The sequence below is a fragment of the Mauremys mutica genome, chromosome 1 (assembly GCF_020497125.1).
Source record: "Mauremys mutica isolate MM-2020 ecotype Southern chromosome 1, ASM2049712v1, whole genome shotgun sequence".
NCBI classification, from domain to species: Eukaryota; Metazoa; Chordata; order Testudines; family Geoemydidae; genus Mauremys; species Mauremys mutica.
Window position 1 is genome coordinate 52264745 of NC_059072.1, and position 18717 is coordinate 52283461.

At 44.3% G+C, this 18717-nt stretch overlaps 1 protein-coding gene across 6 annotated transcripts in view; it reads left to right on the forward strand.

Annotated features, from left to right (window-relative positions):
- IMMP2L (inner mitochondrial membrane peptidase subunit 2) overlaps positions 1 to 18717 on the forward strand; it is an 861474-nt gene that overhangs the window by 585740 nt on the left and 257017 nt on the right. For all 6 annotated transcript variants that reach the window (XM_044992961.1, XM_044992979.1, XM_044992971.1 and 3 more), the window contains exon 4: positions 17137 to 17202. In XM_044992961.1, coding sequence (XP_044848896.1) covers positions 17137 to 17202 — 66 coding nt within the window. The remainder of the gene's footprint in view (positions 1 to 17136; positions 17203 to 18717) is intronic.

Sequence of the window (18717 nt, forward strand, 5' to 3'; positions counted from 1 at the left end):
GACAGGAGTTTGCGGCCTTTGTAGAAGAAGGCAAAAAGGTAGCACGCACCTCCTTACAGGCCTCCTTAGACGCGGCTGACTCGGCGGCACGTACTGTAGCCTCGGGCGTTGCCATGCGCCGGATCTCTTGGCTTCAGAGTTCGACGCTTCCCCCTGAGGTTCAATATACCATTCAGGACCTTCCTTTTGATTCGAAGGAGCTCTTTTCAGAAAAGACGGACTCCAAGCTTCAAAATCTAAAGGACAACAGGGTTATCATCCGCACTTTGGGGATGCATACCCCGGCTACCCAGAGGCGTCCGTTCCGTCCCCAATTTAACCGCCCTTACTATATGCCTCGCTACAGGCAAGACTCTGGTCGACGGCGGGGTCGTGGCGGCCGTGGGCGACGGCCTGGCAACCAACCGTCCCAAGGGCGAGCCCCCTCTAAACCACCGGGACCTAAACCATCTTTTTGAAGATGCGCCCGAGGACGACATACCAGTTCTTCCTCCCAATTCCTCCCTGCTTTTTTCCAACCGCCTTTCCTATTTCCTCCCGGCGTGGGCCCGGCTGACCACCGATGCCTGGGTCCTGCGCACGGTGGAACGTGGTTACCAACTCCAATTCGTTTCACCTCCACCTTCCCACCCTCCTTCCCGGTCCCTCTTCAGGGACCCCTCTCACGAGCAACTCCTCTTACAAGAGGTGCACTCGCTCCTAGCCATCGGAGCGGTCGAGAGGGTTCCGGACGCAGAACGGGGCAAGGGGTTTTATTCCCGTTATTTTTTGATCCCCAAGTCCAAAGGAGGCCTCCGACCCATTCTCGACCTGCGAGGACTCAACGCATACATGCTGAAGTTGAAGTTCCGCATGGTATCCCTCGGGGTCATTATCCCTACTTTGGATTCAGGAGACTGGTATGCCGCCCTCGATATGAAGGATGCTTATTTTCATATCGCCATCTTCCCACCGCACAGACGCTTCCTCCGTTTCACAATCGCTCACCTACACTTCCAGTTTGCGGTACTCCCCTTCGGCCTCTCCACGGCCCCACGGGTGTTCACAAAGTGCATGGCCGTTGTCGCCGCCCACCTCCGTCGACGCGCCATCTCCGTTTTTCCCTACCTGGACGACTGGCTCATCAGGGGGGACTCGCAGGCCACGGTCCAGCAACATGTCACAGAGATCAAGGACTTATTCACGCGCCTAGGCCTACTTCTCAACATAGAGAAGTCCACCTTAGTTCCAACTCAGAGGTTGGATTTTATTGGCGCGACCCTGGACTCCTCTCTAGCCAGAGCCTTCCTTCCGCAGGTTCGGTTCCAAGCCCTTACGCAGCTGGTCCGCGACCTTCAGGCCTCTCGCATGACCTCGGCCTGTGCTTGCCTCCGCCTCCTCGGTCATATGGCGGCTTGCACACACGTCACCCTGTTTGCCAGGCTTCAGCTGTGGCTCCATTCCAGGTACCGCCCACACAGAGACCCCCTGGACACCATACTCACCATCCCAGCGGGTGTCCTTCAATCCCTGGATTGGTGGCTGACCCCGTCCAACGTATGTGCAGGCGTCCCATTCCAGGCTCCTCAACCTTCCCTGTCTCTGACAACGGACGCCTCGTCCCTTGGATGGGGAGCCCATCTTGGCGATCTTCAGACTCAAGGTCTTTGGTCGCTGCAGGAATTAAACATGCACATCAACGTCAGGGAGCTCCGGGCAGTACGCCTGGCCTGCCAAGCGTTCCAGACTCGCCTCCACGGCCGTTGTGTCTCAGTCTTTACGGACAACACAACGGCCATGTACTATATCAACAAGCAAGGCGGGACCCGCTCATCCCCCCTCTGTGACGAGGCGATGCTACTGTGGGAGTTCTGCATAGCCCACTCGATACATCTAGTAGCGTCATTCCTTCCTGGCGTCAAGAACACCATTGCGGATCGCCTGAGCAGGTCCTTTCTCTGCCACGAGTGGTCGCTGAGAGCAGACATCGCTCATGCCATTTTCTGACAGTGGGGATTTCCCCACGTGGACTTGTTTGCGTCCTGATTGAACCGCAAATGCCAGAAGTTTTGCTCCTTTCAAGGTCTGGCACCGGGCTCTCTGTCGGACGCGTTTCTCCTTCCATGGACTCGTCACCTGTTCTACGCCTTTCCTCCGTTTCCCCTCATACACAAGGTCCTGCTGAAGCTCCGACGGGACAAGGCACGTCTCATCTTAATTGCGCCAGCGTGGCCCAGGCAACACTGGTTCACCACGCTGCTCCGTCTGTCGGTAGCCAGCCCAATTCCTCTGCCGCTTCACCCGGATCTGATAACCCAAGATCACGGCACTCTCCGTCACCCGGACCTGCCGGCCCTCCACCTCACGGCGTGGCTCCTCAGTGGCTAGACCAGACGGAGTTGCGCTGCTCTGCTCCCGTGCAGCACGTTTTATTGAGCAGCAGAAAGCCTTCCACTCGATCTACCTACCTGGCCAAGTGGAAGCGCTTCGCTTGCTGGGCTCAAGCGCGTGACGCTATTCCTTCAGAACTCCCGCTTCCGATGGTCCTGGACTATCTCTGGTCGCTAAAACAACAAGGTCTTGCGCTGTCCTCCATCAAAGTGCACTTAGCGGCCATCTCCGCTTTCCACCCCGGTGAGGGGGGATATACGCTGTTCTCTCACCCGCTGACTACTCGCTTCAGAAAGGGCCTTGATTGTCTCTACCCCCAGGTTCGTCATCCGACGCCCACCTGGGACCTCAATCTGGTCCTCAGCAGGCTCATGTCTCCGCCCTTCGAGCCGCTGGCCACCTGTTCCTTGCTGTACCTCTCATGGAAGATGGTTTTTCTCGTGGCTATCACATCCGCCAGACGAGTCTCTGAGCTCAAGGCGCTCATGGCAGACCCGCCATACACCGTTTTCCATAAGGACAAGGTACAGCTACGTCCACATCCAGCGTTTCTCCCGAAGGTAGTGTCCGCCTTCCACATTAACCAGGATAATTTCCTGCCAGTTTTCTTTCCAAAGCCTCACGCATCTCCGAGAGAACAACGACTTCACTCCCTCGATGTTCGCAGGGCATTGGCTTTCTATGTTGATCAGACAAGACCGTTCCGCAAATCCCCGCAACTGTTTGTGGCAATTGCTGACCGGATGAGAGGTCTTCCTGTCTCATCGCAGTGAATCTCCTCATGGCTCACAGAGTGCATTCGCACCTACTATAACTTGGCTAATGTCCCCTTCGGCCATCTCACCGCCCACTCTACCAGGGCCCAGGCGTCCTCCGCTGCCTTTCTGGCGCAAGTACCCATACAAGAGATATGCAGAGCGGCGACCTGGTCATTCGTCCATACTTTTGCCTCACACTACGCCCTGGTCCAACAGTCGAGAGGTGACGCAGCCTTTGGCTCTGCGGTCCTGCATACCGCCACGTCTCACTCCAACCCCATCGCTTAGGTAAGGCTTGGGATTCACCTAACTGGAATGGATATGAGCAATCACTCGAAGAAGAAAAAACGGTTACTTACCTTTGTAACGGTTGTTCTTCGAGATGTGTTGCTCATATCCATTCCACACCCACCCTCCTTCCCCACTGTCGGAGTAGCCGGCAAGAAGGAACTGAGGGTCAGGTGGGTCGGCTGAGGTATATATGCGGTGCCGTTATGGCGCCACTCCAGGGGGCGCTCAGCCGACCCACTGGGGTTGCTAGGGTAAAAGTCTTCCGACGAAAGTGCACGCGGCACGCACACACCTAACTGGAATGGATATGAGCAACACATCTTGAAGAACAACAGTTACAAAGGTAAGTAACCGTTTTATGTAAGTGTTCTGTCTGTTTTGATTTTCTTTGTGTAAATAATACTCAATTAAGTCACTGTCTGGCATAAATCCCATCTGGTATAATCTGAAAATAAACCATGCTGTTTAAACATTCTCAAAGTATATAAGAGTAAAGCCATATGCAGACACATAGCATCTGTAATCTTCAGGTACATCTCAACATGAAGTTTAAATCTCTCTTCTAGGACCTATTCTATATATGATCAGTTGAGAGCACAATCCCCGCAATCAAAAGAGAGCACAATCCCCGCAAATAAAAGCTTACCAGCGTAATGTAACATATTAAACAAGTACTGGTTATCATGAAATGCGGTCTAGTTCTATTTAAATTGCATTACATGATTTTTGATGCTGGGTTAATAGTGTAAAACTATCCCCTCTTTGTTCCATACATGCGTCTATAAACCCTGGGTGCTCTTTGAAGTAGATCTTTATTTTATGATGCAGCAATAATTTAAATGGGCTCTGCTGGCATTCAAGTCTAATTTCTTTATTCTTTTAGTAGCAGATACAGTACTAATGTATGTTGAAAAACATAATTGCTTTTGGCTCGTCCACTGCCTCTGAGCATTAAACATTCTATATGACTGTTATCCAGGATCTGTGGGTTACTTTTTATTCTTATAAATGCTGCACACTCAGCAGGCTATGATCTCGCATGGTATTTGGAGATATGTGTTCCTATGTTCCTTTGGAAAGTGAAAAATGAAACAACTGCCTTCCTTCATTTAGCCTGCTGGGACCTTGGGATAGACCATAATAAGCACTGTCTATGGAGAAGCTTGTCGCAACATTAGTTCCAAGTTCTTATACATAACGTGCTGTAGACAGCTATTGGGAAGAAGTTACTAAAATGAATCAAAGAATGAAGGGAAGAGTAAAATCTGAAATAATATAAGCAAAAATGCCATGGAAGTTTAATGATAATTGTAAATGAATTTATGAAATCCGTTGTTTGAAATTGTGCTAAGTGATTTCCAGTCAGTGTAAATAGTCTAAATGGGAAGATAAGGCAATTGCCAACCCAACCCACTGCTACAGTATAGCAAAGGCCGAGAGCCTTCAGGAACCCTGCAGCTCTTTCATCTGAGAGCAGACATTCTAGCTGGTTCTGCAACTGCTCAGCTCCTCTTCTGTCTCTTCCTTCTCCTCTACAATTCTCATTCTGGAATAACATATTCCCCATACTCACCCCCTCTCAGCTTGTTGCTTGCAGCATGAGGTTGTCTGCCTGGGAACATAAAGCACTACTGCTCCTTAGCTTGCTCCTCATGCTCTGAAATAGGTGTAGTAGGTTGGGGAGGATTCTTCCACAGCTGTTGCTCTGAACTTCCCTCCTCTTTCCTTCAAGAGTCCCAACATGGGGTGTAAGGGAAGATAATAGCTAGCAAACAGGAGTGGCTAATAGGGAGTTTACAGGGGGAATGTGAGGGGGCTAGATACACTTAACATTCCTTAAGCTTCTTTAAACTTAAAGCCATGAACACCCCCTGATAAAAACAAAAGAACAACAAAGGAATGAGCTTGAGGAGTTAAAAGATAAATCCAGCAACAGAGTGGGGGGCCATCCAGTTTATTGCACCCAATGCAGGTGGCCTATGTGTGCATTTGATGCAAGGAGCTCCTGGCCCTCAGAGACCATGTACGGGCTTTGGAGACCAGAGTGGCTGAAATGGAGGAGCTAATGGAGATAGAGAGGTAGGTGGATGAGACTTTCCAGGACACAGTAGAATGGTCTCACCCCTGATCTGGCACCCTCTGTGCTGTTGGGGAGGATGAAAGTCTCAGGGAAGGAGAACATCCAATTGGAGCAGAGGGAAAAGATCCCATAGTTGGGATCCTCCATCCAGATGATATTGTGATATCCTCTCGCACTGAGGATACCTCTCCGGGTGGGGAGGGAACTCCAGTTATTAGGAAGAGACAGGTACTAGTAATGGGCATGTCGATCATTAGAAACACAGATAGCTGGGTTTGCGATGACCAGGAGAACCACATGGTAACTTGCCTGCCTGGTGCAAAGGTTGCGGATCTCTCGAGACATCTAGATAGACGTATGTGTAGTGCTGAGGAGGAGCTGGTGGTCATGGTACATGTAGGTACCAGTGACATAGGGAAGGATAAGAGAGAGGCCCTGGAAGTCAAATTTAGGCTGCTAGGTAAGAGATTGAAGTCCAGGTCCTCTGTGGTAGCATTCTCTGAAATGCTTCGAGTTCCACATGCAGGGCCAGTTAGACAGGCAGAACTGCAGGGTATCAATGCATGGATTAGATGATGTAAGGAGGAGGGGTTTAGATTTATTAGGAACTGGGGAAACTTTTGGGAAAGGAAGGATGAGCTCCACCTAAACCAAAATGGAACCAGATTGCTGGCCTTTAAAATTAAAAAGGTCATAGAGTAGTTTTTAAACTAAGAGCTGGAGGAAAGCCAAGAGGTGCAGAGGAGCATGTGGTTTGGACAGAGACATCCCTTACTATGTCCTAGTAAGGAGGAAAGGATGGAGGATGATAAAATACAGGTAGGATCTGATGAGAAACAGTCAAATGAAAAAAAGTCCCATTCAATTACATAATGTAATGGCAGACAGCTAAAAAGTGACAAAGTTTTAAAGTGCCTATATAAGAATGATAGAAGTCTAAATGATAAGATGAATGAACTAGAGTGCCTCGTATTAAATGAGGATATTGATATAATAAAATAACAGGAGTACTTGTGGCACCTTAGAGACTAACAAATTTATTTCAGCATAAGCTTTCATGGGCTACAGCTCACTTCTTCGGATGCATAGAATGGAACACACAGACAGAAGATATTTATACATACAGAGAACATGAAAAGGTGGAAGTACGCATACCAACTGGAAGAGTCCAATCAATTGAGATGAGCAGGAGAAAAAAAACCTTTGAAGTGATAATTGAAATGACCCATAGAAGGTGTGAGGAGAACTTAACATAGGGAAATAGATTCAATTAGTGTAATGACCCAACCATTCCCAGTCTCTGTTTAAAGCTAAGTTAATTGTATCTAATTTGCATATTAATTCGAGTTCAGCAGTTTCTCTTTGGAATCTGTTTTTGAAGTTTTTTTGTTGCAAAATTGCCACCTTCAAGTCTGTCACTGAGTGGTTAGAGAGGTTGAAGTGTTCTCCCACTGGTTTTTGAATGTTATGATTCCTGATGTCAGATTTGTGTCCATTTATTATTTTATGTAGAGACTGTCCGGTTTGGCCAATGTACATGGCAGAGGGGCATTGCTGGCACATGATGGCATATATCACGTTGGTAGATGTGCAGGTGAACGAGCCCCTGATGGCGTGGCTGATGTGATTAGGTACTATGATGGTGTCACTTGGATAGATATGTGGACAGAGCTGGCATCGGGCTTTGTTGCAAGGATAGGTTCCTGGGTTACTGTTTCTGTTGTATGGTGTGCAGTTGCTGATGAGTATTTGCTTCAGTTGGGAGGCTGTCTGTAAGTGAGGACTGGCCTGTCTCCCAAGATCTGGGAGAGTGAGGGATCATCTTTCAGGATAGGTTGTAGATCTTTGATGATGCGCTGGAGAGGTTTTAGTTGGGGGCTGTAGGTGATGGCTAGTGGCATTCTGTTATTTTCTTTGTTGGGTCTGTCCTGTAGTAGGTGGCTTCTAGGTACTCTTCTGGCTCTGTCAATCTGTTTTTTCACTTCAGCAGGTGGGTATTGTAGTTTTAAGAATGCTTAATAGAGATCTTGTAGCTGTTTATCTCTGTCTGAGGGATTGGAGCAAATGTGGTTGTATCTTAGAGCTTGGCTGTAGACAATGGATCGTGTGGTGTGTCCTGGATGGAAGCTGGAGGCATGTAGGTAAGTATAGCATTATAGAAACTTGGTGGAATGAGGATAATCAGTGGGACACAGTAATACCACGGTACAAAATATATCGGAAGGACAGAACAGGTCATGCTGGTGGGGGAGTGGCACTGTGTGTGTGATAGAAAGCATAGAATCAAAGGAAGTAAAAATCTCAAATGACCCAAACTGTACCATAGAATCTCTATGGAAAGTAATTCCATGCTCTTATAATAAGAATCTAGCAGTAAGGATATAGTACTGACCACCTGACCAGGATGGTGATAGTGACTGTGAAATGCTCAGGGAGATTAGAGAGGCTATAAAAATAAAAAAACCACAGTAATAATGGGGGATTTCTACTATCTCTATATTGACTGGGTATGTGTCACTTCAGGATGGGATGCAGAGATAAAGTTTCTTGACACCTTAAATGACTGCTTCTTGGACCAGCTACTCCTGGAACTCACAAGAGGAGAGGCAATTCTTGATTTAGTCCTAAATGGAGCACAGGATCTGATCCAAGAGGAGCGTATAGCTGGACCGCTTGGTAATAGTGACCATAAGGTGTCATTAGAGGAGGTTTTGGAACAAATTGATAAGCTAAACAGTAATAAGTCACCAGGACCAGATGGTATTCACCCAAGAATTCTGACGGAATTCAAATGTGAAATTGAAGAACTGCTGACTAGTCTGTAAACTATCATTTAAATCAGCTTCTGTACCAAATGACTGGAAGATAGCTAATGTGATGCCAATTTTTAAAAAGGGCTCAAGAGGTCATCCCATCAATTACAGGCCAGTAAGCCTGACTTCAGTACCGGGCAAACTGGTTGAAACGATATTGAAGAACAAAATTGTCAGACACATAGATGAACATAATTTGTTGGAGAAGCGTCAACATGGTTTTTGTAAGGGAAATCATGCCTCATCAATCTACTAGAATTCTTTGAGGGGAGTCAACAAGCATGTGGGCAAGGGGGGATCTGGTGGATATAGTGTACTTAGATTTTGAACAAGGTTCTTCACCAAAGGCTCTTAAGCAAAGTAAGCTGTCATGCGATAACAGGGGAGGTCCTCTTACGGATTGGTAACTGGTAACACATAGGAAACAAAGGGTAGGAATAAATGATCAGTTTTCAGAATGGAGAGAGGTAAATAGTGGTGTCCCCAGGGGTCTGTACTGGGCCCAGTCCTATTCAACATATTCATAAATGATCTGGAAAAAGGGGTAAACAGTTAGGAGGCAAAATTTGCAGATGATACAAAACTACTCAAGATAGTAGACCCAGGCAGACTGTGAAGAGCTACAAAAGGATCTCTCAAAACGGGGTGACTGGGCAACAAAATGGCAGATGAAATTCTATGTTGATAAATGCAAAGTAATGCACATTGGAAAACATAATCCCAATTGTACATATAAAATGATGGGGTCTAAATTGACTGTTACCACTCCAGAAAAAGATCTTAGAGTCATTGTGGATAGTTCTCTGAAAACATCCAGTGGCAGTCAAAAAAGCTAACAGAATGTTGGGAAGCATTAAGAAAGGGATAGATAACACTGCTCTACAGCCAAAATGCTTCTGAAATAAATGTAGTCAAACTTTACTAATTCTGGGTCACTGAGAACGAAAATGATGCTTAAAATTGTTGATTGGCTCTAGTTTTCAAGATATGCTATTGGGTCAGTATATACGACCCTTGACTTGGGAATAGCGGAGGATAAGTGAGTTATAAAGGGAAGGGATCTCAATTTAAACCAGAAATGACTAAAATACATCTTTGACTGGATCTATGAATAAATCTATGACTGGGTTTGGCCAGTACTTGCTTTTTAGGCAAAACAATGAATGATGCAATCTGAATCTGGTATTGCGTCATACATGATATGAATTGCATCATGTTATTCCTAGAAGTCATGGATGATGCAATCATAACAAAGCTTACATCACTCTGCTGAACAAATTGCCCTATATCAGCTCTAGAAATCATACAGTGTCGTGCTCTCTTATTTGTCAGTGTTTGATTTTGCAAAGGGACACATTTCTGTTTAGCCAAAGTGAGCAGAGATGCCTCGTACTTATGTGAACAGTGCAGATAACTTCTGCTATGTTTGTGGTGAAGTGACTTTTGCATCACAATAGCGCAGTATAACCACTATGGTTAAGAAAGCCTATCACCTTTATTTTGGCTGCAAAATTGGAGATCAGGACAAGAGGTGGGCCCCACACATATGCTGCAACACTTGTGCAACAAATCTTTGCCAGTGGTTGAACAGGAAAAGGAAATCTATGCCTTTTGCAGTGCCAATGATTTGGAGAGAGCCAACAGATCATACCAGCAATTGTTACTTCTGCATGGTGCCTCCAGTTGGGAAAGGTGTGTCAAAGAAGAAAAAGTGGACTGTGCATTATCCAAACATTCCATCAGCTATACGCCCAGTACCCCACGGAGAAGGACTGCCGGTTCCTGATGCACCAGAATCATTCTCACTTGAGTCAGACGAGGAAGAGGAAGAGGATGAAACTTCTGGTCCTGAACCATCAATGTCACAGGACCCACATTTTCTCCCATCCTCCTCCTCTGAACCACACCTCATAACACAAGGTGAACTGAATGACCTTACCCAAGAGTAAGGCAGAGCTGTTGGGCTCCAGACTACAGCAGTGGAATCTCCTGGCAGGTGATGTTAGGGTTTCCATGTTCCGTGACCGTCAAAAGGATCTTGTCCCATTCTTCTTTATGGAAGGTGATCTTGTAGCCTGCAACAACATCAATGGTGTGATGGCAGCCCTCAACATCGTTCACGATCCAGATGAGTGGAGACTGTTCATTGATTCATCGAAGACGAGTCTTAAAGCTGTTTTACTGCATAGTGGCAATGTTTTGCCATCAATTCCAGTTGGTCATGCAGTCCATATGAAGGAAACCTATGACAACATGAAACAACTTTTGAGGTTCATAAACTATGACCAACATCAGTGGCAGCTTTGTGGCGATTTGAAGGTTGTTGCTCTCTTGCTTGGTCTGCAGACTGGATACACAAAGTACTGCTGTTTTCTCTGCGAATGGGATAGTCGTGCAAGAGATTCCCACTACATCAAGAAAGATTGGCCACTCCGACAGTCATTGGAGCCTGGGAGGAAAAGTGTTCAGCATCCAGCACTTGTTGAATCAAGGAAGATTTTGTTACCACCCTTACACATCAAGCTGGGTCTGATGAAGAACTTTGTCAAGGCCATTGACAAAACACAAGCAGCTTTCAAGTACCTCCGTGGAAAATTTCCAAGGTTAAGTGAAGCTAAGATAAAGGAAGGTGTCTTTGTTGGTCCTCAGATTCGTGAACTTCTTCGAGATGATGCATTTGACCATGCACTGCGTGGCAAGGAAAAGACGGCATGGAAAGCCTTCCAGTTAGTGGCAATAAATTTTCTCGGAAACAACAAGTCAGACAACTACAGGTTGTTGGTGGAAAACCTCCTCAAGGCATCCAAAAGCCTTGGTTGCAACGTGTCACTAAAGATACATTTTTTGCACTCTCATCTAGATTTTTTTCCACCGAACTGCGGAGCAGTGAGCGACGAGCACGGCGAGCGATTTCACCAGGACATTGCAACAATGGAGAAACGCTATCGGGGCAAATGGAGCCCATCAATGCTTGCGGACTATTGCTGGACAGTGACAAGAGATGCTCCATTTAATGAATACAAGAGACAAGCCAGAAGCGCCGAGTAGACACTGAATAGGACCAAACTATGTACATAATAGTTTTTTGCCTTTTGTTTTGTTTTTGGACCTTTGATCTGACCCAGTATGGCCTTTCATATGTTCTTATGCTTTTATAAGGATCTCCATTGGAGTGACCTGACTGAGATATATCCCCATTAAGGAGAAAAGGGGAGAAGACACTCTTTTTCTTCCCCTGTTTTGAGAATATCCATTCTCATCCAAGAGATAAGAGGAGAAATATTCCATTTCTCTTCCAGAGCCACTGATGTTGAGTGCTCCCAAGCCAAAAGGTGAAGTGAGACACCCCACACCAAGGGGAAATGGCCCTGAAAGCAGGAGCTTCCCAGCAAGTGAAGGACTTCTAAGCAGGGGTAATAAGAGTCCCTTGAGAGAGAAACAGTACCGGTACAGCAATTGGTGGTATGTGTCATATGGGATAATGGGCGTGTAGTGGGAGTATATGGAGGTACAGATGGTGGGTGTGTCAATGTGTGAAGGTGAAATGAGTGAGAGTGCTGCTGAACTGATCTCGTGAATGGATTTATGGATATCTGTGAGTGTTTTAGTGAGTGACAGTTGTGGGTAGGTAGTGGAAAAGGAGGCAGACCTCTCAGAAGGCTCATGGGAGCAGAGCTAGGTATCAGGAGCAGGGCTGGGGGCAGGAACCAGGAGCATATGCTCTGTTCTTAGTCCCCACTCCACTCCTGACTTTTTGCACTGCTTTTGTTCCAGTAACCCTACTTAGGCTGGCTCATGTGGCTCTGACCCAATATGGCTCATCAACCTCAACTCTGACCTGATCCTACAGTGGGACACTGGAATGAACTTTTCCTTCTAACTATGATCCTCTAGACTTAGACCATGTTCTTGAGTCCCCTCCAACCCAGTTCCTGGTCTTGACCTGTGCCCCTGAATTGGGGTCCTGACAGAGTACCTCATTTAAAGAGCATTTGGTTAGCAGCAAGTTATTCTCAGATTTGGTGACTTTTGGGGTCCACTGCATGGCTCACCTATTTTCCTACAGTTTTAATCAAAAAAGGAATTGGGAGATGGACTAGAATTGGGTCTAGGTTAAAATGGTTTTCAGGAGGTTTGTTTTTCTAATGGGTCATTGATATGCTTCCTACTATTGCTTCTTCTTTAAATGTTTTTTGTAATATTCCTGTACAGTTTGATAGGCACTCAACTTCATAACAAAGGAAAATGAGTGTGTGTGTGTGTGTGTGTGTGTGTGAGGTGTTGTGGAGGAAAATGCCAATCTGTCTTTTTGAAAGAACACTATCGAATCTGACTGGAGCAGAGAGATTCAGATTGGTCTGTGAAGTGCAATCTCTGAATTTGAATGCTAAGACTTCGAGAGGCAGCTACTAGTCCTCATTATTGTTCTTTATCTCTTCAGTAGGATATTTACTAAAGAAAACTGTGTACACACCATTGCGTTTGGATATAGGTAATTGAAGAAAACTTGTTTCGATAGTGGAGGCTGTGGCACTGAATCAGGGGAGCTTGAGAAGCCAGTTGAGTGAGCGAGGGACTCGCTCATCTCTCTCTCTGAAAACTGTATCAGGGCCTGACTCTCACAAGGATGTCAGAGCAGCGACTTGCTCTTTGGACATGTAAGATCTTTCCTTTTTCTCTGTAATTAAGTTGAAAAGCCTTTGTCTAGTGTAACTTAGGAGAAGTGCAAATCTAGCTATGTTAAGCAAACAGTTCCTTTTGTTGTTAATCCATTTATCCATTTTTTAATAAATCCCATTTTAAGATTAATGTTGTATGGACAACTTCATACAGATATTTGTAAAGGGAAGAAAACTCTGTAACTTGTAAGGAGAGGTGCCAAAGGGTAAAGAGTTTCTGGAACCTATTCCCCTTGGTCAGTCTCTGTACGGGATCTGTATGAAGATGCCCCATCCCAGAGAGTGGTGTTGCCATTAGGGTGTGGTGGGTGAACACAAAGGGAGAGAATGAAGTACCAAGTAGGAGATGGGATTTGGTGGAGGGCGTTGGTCACAGACATGCTGGACAGAATATATTTAAATAAACGTGTGAAGGAGTTGCCTATCTCACAGCTAGAGAGAGAAGAGTGAATAATAATTACAAAACTTTGCCAACATTTGCACAAAATAATTATTTGTAAACAATGCTTTTTCTCACTTTTTGACCAGATCTGAAGCTAGAGAGTGGCTAAAATATTCAGTAACAATCAGTAAGAGCAGCAAAGAGTCCTGTGGCACCTTATAGACTAACAGACAGTAAGAAAGATTTTGAAGCCAGAAATTGCCTACATATTTTCTCTTTATAGGTCTTCCTTAGCCAGTTGAGATTCCTATCCTTCATTGAGCACCTTCCAGGTGAACCTTTGCAATTACACTAAACTCAGTGGAAAACTGTGACCTTAGAATATTCTCTCTCATCTATGGTCTATTATTTTTTATCTTTAGCCAACTGAAAATCCCTTGTTTAGCAGTATGTATATTTTTTGCATCCTGTTATATCCAGTTCTCATTTGTCTTACATTCGTTTTTTGCCATTTAAATGAATTCTGATCAAAATATGAATAAAATACTTATTTTATATTACTCTAGCTTTTCTGGCTTAAGATGTTAGAAAACATTCGTGATTTATAATAGTGATGTATGAGGGTTTCTTGAAAGCCTCTTTGATAAATCAGTTTTTTAAATGTGTCCTTACTGGCAGAAAAGTGACCACTTTGAGAATGAATGTTCTTACCTCTGATTTAGAATGATGTTTATTCAAGGTCATTACAATTATTGCTGAGTGGGTGCAAATTAACACAGAGGTCAGTAATTACATTACAAAATGTACATGCTAATCAAACAGAAATGCTTGTGAGGGGAATTCAAAAGAACCTTTTCAAGTAATGTGTGAGATAGAATTTTGAAAGGGCAGACTTAAAATTTGATGGCTGTTTTTATTCATTCTTTAGCAAACACACACTTTTTAGCACATACATTATGTATTACTATTTCCCATTGGTTAGAATACATTTTACAGGAGTACAAGTTCATACTTAGCCTAAATGAATAAGAGATGAAATAAATTACCTGTGAAATTTTACTGAAATAGTTTAATTTATAGTAACTCTAATGGGTAAAAGTATTAGCTCTTCTCTTAGGCCTGATCCCAAGTGAGCCGTGGCACATAGAGATATGCTAGTGATGGTAGCAGTGACAAGTACTGTTGGTGCACCAACTACTAGAACCACATGGGCATCTAAAACTTGTTGGGTTCCTCCCAAGAATGACATGCAAAGGGGTCATAAAAACATCTCTATTCTCAGATTGGAAGAGATAAATTGAAGAGATGAGTTGAGTTAGCTTGAAGGAAGGGTACATCAAAGAAGAATCACATTAAATGACTTTATACAGTAAATGATATCAGGACTTAATTCTAATAATGACTAAATTATCACATGTGAAATTATGGCCTCCCCAGGTTTGAACTGCCATGGCCACATATTGCTCTGGAAGAAACATCCTTTGATCAAAGGAGTCTTTCCCACATAGGGATTATAAATTCTTTATCTGTGCTGCGCAGATGTCTCTCTGCTTTGATCCCTTTCTTTCTGAGACTCTGGACTGGGCCTCTCAGCAATTTGGTCTCTCTTATGCAGACTGGGAATTTGAATCTGCATCAGTCCCTAAGCTGACATTTCCTTCCTTGGGCTTGTCTTCACTATATGAAGTATAGTATTATTGTTCCTGTTAACTTGATCCCTGCCTCCAAACAAAATTCCATCATGTGTATGGAGGTAGTAGTAACATGAGTTAGCATGACCAGCGGTATAGGGCAGACCTCAAGTGAGTTTCTATAGATAGCTGCTAATTTGATCTGTTGGGTTTGTAGGGTTGCAGATAAGTACTCTAACACAACAGTCTTGGGGCACCAGTTCTCCAGTGTCTCCCATAATCATCCAAGACCTTTGCGGCCCTTTCTTGCCTGTTTCCTAACCATAAGTAAGGCTAAGATTTTGTTGTGGTTATTTTTAGTAAAAGTCACAACATGTACAGGCAATAAACAAAAATTCACAGAAGCCGTGACCTGTCTGTGACTTTTGCTGCTGTGACTCAATAGTTTCCCCTGCCACCATAATGGCTGGGAGCTGTGGGGTTCCCCCTTTGCCCGTGGCAGCTGGAAACTGCGGGGTGGGGGGCCCTCCACCCATCGTGGCTGGGAGCTACAGAGTGACCATATTTCCCAAAGAGAAATGGAACACCCCCCAGCCACTCGCCCGAGGTGCCCCCCTCCCCACTTCTCCGCCCGAGGCTGTCGCTCATTGCTGGAATCCTGAGGAGGGCCCCCTCAGGAGTCTGTCACCTGTTGCTAGAACCTTGCAAGGGGCCCCTGTCGCTTGTCGCTTCTATCAGTTGTCACTGGAACCCTACAGGGCCCAGCTGGCTGACAGTTCCAGAGTCCTGCAGCCCCTGGGGCTGAAGCGGAGAATGTCACGGAGGTCTCCAGAAGTCACAGATTCCGTGACTGTCATGACCTCCGTGACATAAAAATAACCTTAATCGTAAGTCATCTACCACTTCAAATAAGCCTCTTTGGTGTTCTGTCCCCCTAGTTTCATGTGGCATCTAGTATATGTGACTGAGCTCATCTCTGGTGAGTTTCCCATACAAAGTCATCTTTCCTTTGCCTTTGAAGAATGTGCTCTAAGAAGAAGACATAATTGCAGCATGCTGCCAGCTGGCCAGAGGCTGACACAAAGACACTGGTGGATTTCTGGAGTGAGGCTAGCAGGGCCCAGGATGTCAGGAGCAGGAACTGTGATGCAAAGCTCTGTAATGACATTTCTAACAAGCTGGCTAAGCTCGGAGTCTAAAGTACAGAACCTCAGTCAGTGCCAGGAGAAAATTAAAAGCATGGGCTACCTGATGGCCTTTCTTTAAAGCAAACAAATGAAAACCTATATTAAGAGAACATGGAAAAATTATATTGTTTGCGCAGTTAAGTATTTCCAAGTCAAAAACTGGGGAAAAAAAGATACATGATGCGCACATGTGAGTTTATAGAAATGTTTTTAATATTATACTGCGTATTTACATAGTAGTATGATTTTATGTCTTAATGTATATGCAGAAGGGTGTAGAATTCAGGTTGTATATGCAAGCTTATCTTTGCTTCCTGATTATTGAATGCTTAAGTGTGCAACTGTATCACACTCAACATAGTGTTGTATGAGAAACAATTTTCAACTAACACTTGATACATTAGGACACTTTGTATAAAGCTGAAACTTTTAGAAAATTCTACCTGTTTTTCTAAACTCCTTCTTTGTTTTCCGATGCAAGATTTGCCTCAATTAGTATGATAAATATTAATCTCATTTTAAGATTTTTTTCAAAATGAATGAATGACATGAATATTTAAATACACTATACTATTAAAGTTTGATGGAAAATTCAGGTTTAAATGTATTAATTTATTTGCAAAGGTTCCCACATCATCAATAATGGGACATTCTAATTTCATCTGTGTCAAGAGTCTTCCCCATTTCTTCTGCTATAAAAAGAGTGTTGATTATCTTAGACTTTGCATTCAGCTGATATTTTAGCCCTAGTTTTTTCATGATAGTTTGAAATAAGAATGATAACTGTGGCTTCACTTTAGCTGGAACATCATGATTGATGCCATATCAGGGAGAACATGGAATCCCATAATGACTTTAATAGTGCCTATTTCTTTGTTGAATTTCTTTTCATTTTCTTAAAACAACAGGCACATTACTGATTGTGTAACCTTATCCCTTTCCCAGGTCTCCTAAAAACCCTGAACAGAAGATCATTAAACGAGTGATTGCTCTTGAAGGAGACATTGTCAAGTAAGTATTTTGAGCCTTAATCTGACTTCTAATAGGAACACTGTGGCTTTTCAGTAAATTTTGAATGAGTATCTTAGATGACAACTTTCTAGTATTTTCTTGCTATATATTCTTAACAGGGATGTCAGTGTCAATCTTTTTTAATGAGATAAGAAATGTTACACAAAGGTAACCTTATGAAGATTATGCAGTTGCAAATCCTGCTCACCGTCTACAGTATTTGATTCCCCCATTGCAAATTTATTCCAGGCAATTGCAAAGGAATTTTTATACATGAGCACAGTCTTTCTGGTAGGACTGATAATATTTATACAGTAGTTGGCAGGTATAAAGTTCACACCTGTGTGAACTATTGTACTCAGTGTATCTATCCTCATTGCAAAGTTTTTGGGGGAATATACAGCACCCTTACAGCAAAAGACTTTATCCAGAGGGTTTACAGAAGAATTGAGCTCTGAAGAGCTCATAGAAGAATCAGGAGAAGAAAACACTGGATCAGGAGGGTTTATAGAAGAATAGAGCTTTGTTTCTAGGTTTTGGGTGTCCTGGGAATGAGGCCTTTCTAGAACTAAGAAAAATTAAGGATCAAGTTTATGAGACGATGCCTAAAAGTGTGTGCATTTCCTACACATTTTAACCCCTCAATAATGATAAAGCCCTGCTCTTATGTAGCACTTTTTATCAGTAGTTCTCCAAGTGCTTTGCAGAGGAAGTCAGTATTGTCCCTGCTTTGGTCAGAGATCAAAGGCTGTAGTGTTCTCAGTCCATTACAACCACTTATTTTGCATAGAATTGGCTCTCCTTACCTGGCTGTATGGTTCCCCTACCCCAGCCAAAAGGTCACTCTTCTACTCTGTGCTGCAATTGGACATTTGGAGTTCTACCTCTAGAGTGGCCAGCAAAGCTGAAACTGCTAAGTGCATGCTGGTTAATCAGCTGTTCTTCTGTTCCCTCTTGTCCTGTATCTCTTACTGCTGTTGTTTCCCATTCAACACACCCACCTATCTTTCCACTCCCCCCTACAACAAAAACCAAACCAAGCAAAAATTTAAAAAATACAACAAAAAAGGCACTCACAAAATCCTGTTACTTATTCTTAAATCTGGTGGGCCTATTGTTTAATATGGCTCTGGAGGAGACTGGCTATCAACAGGTTTGACTTCACACCAGTCATGATTTTATAGACCTAAATGCAGGGGCGGCTCCAGGCCCCAGCACGCCAAGTGCGTGCTTGGGGCGGCAAGCCGCAGGGGGCGCTCTGCAGGTGCCACGAGGGTGATAGCCCGCCTGCCATGCTTGGGGCGGCAAAATCCCTAGAGCCACCCCTGCCTAAATGGAGAAAGTAAATAGGGAAGTGTTATTTACTCCTTCTCATAACACAAGAACTAGAAGTCACCAAATGAAATTAATATGCAGAAGGTTTAAAACAAACAAGAGGAAGTATTTCTTCACACAACACACAGTCAACCTATGAAACTCTTTCCTAGAAGATGTTGTGAAGGCCACGACTATATC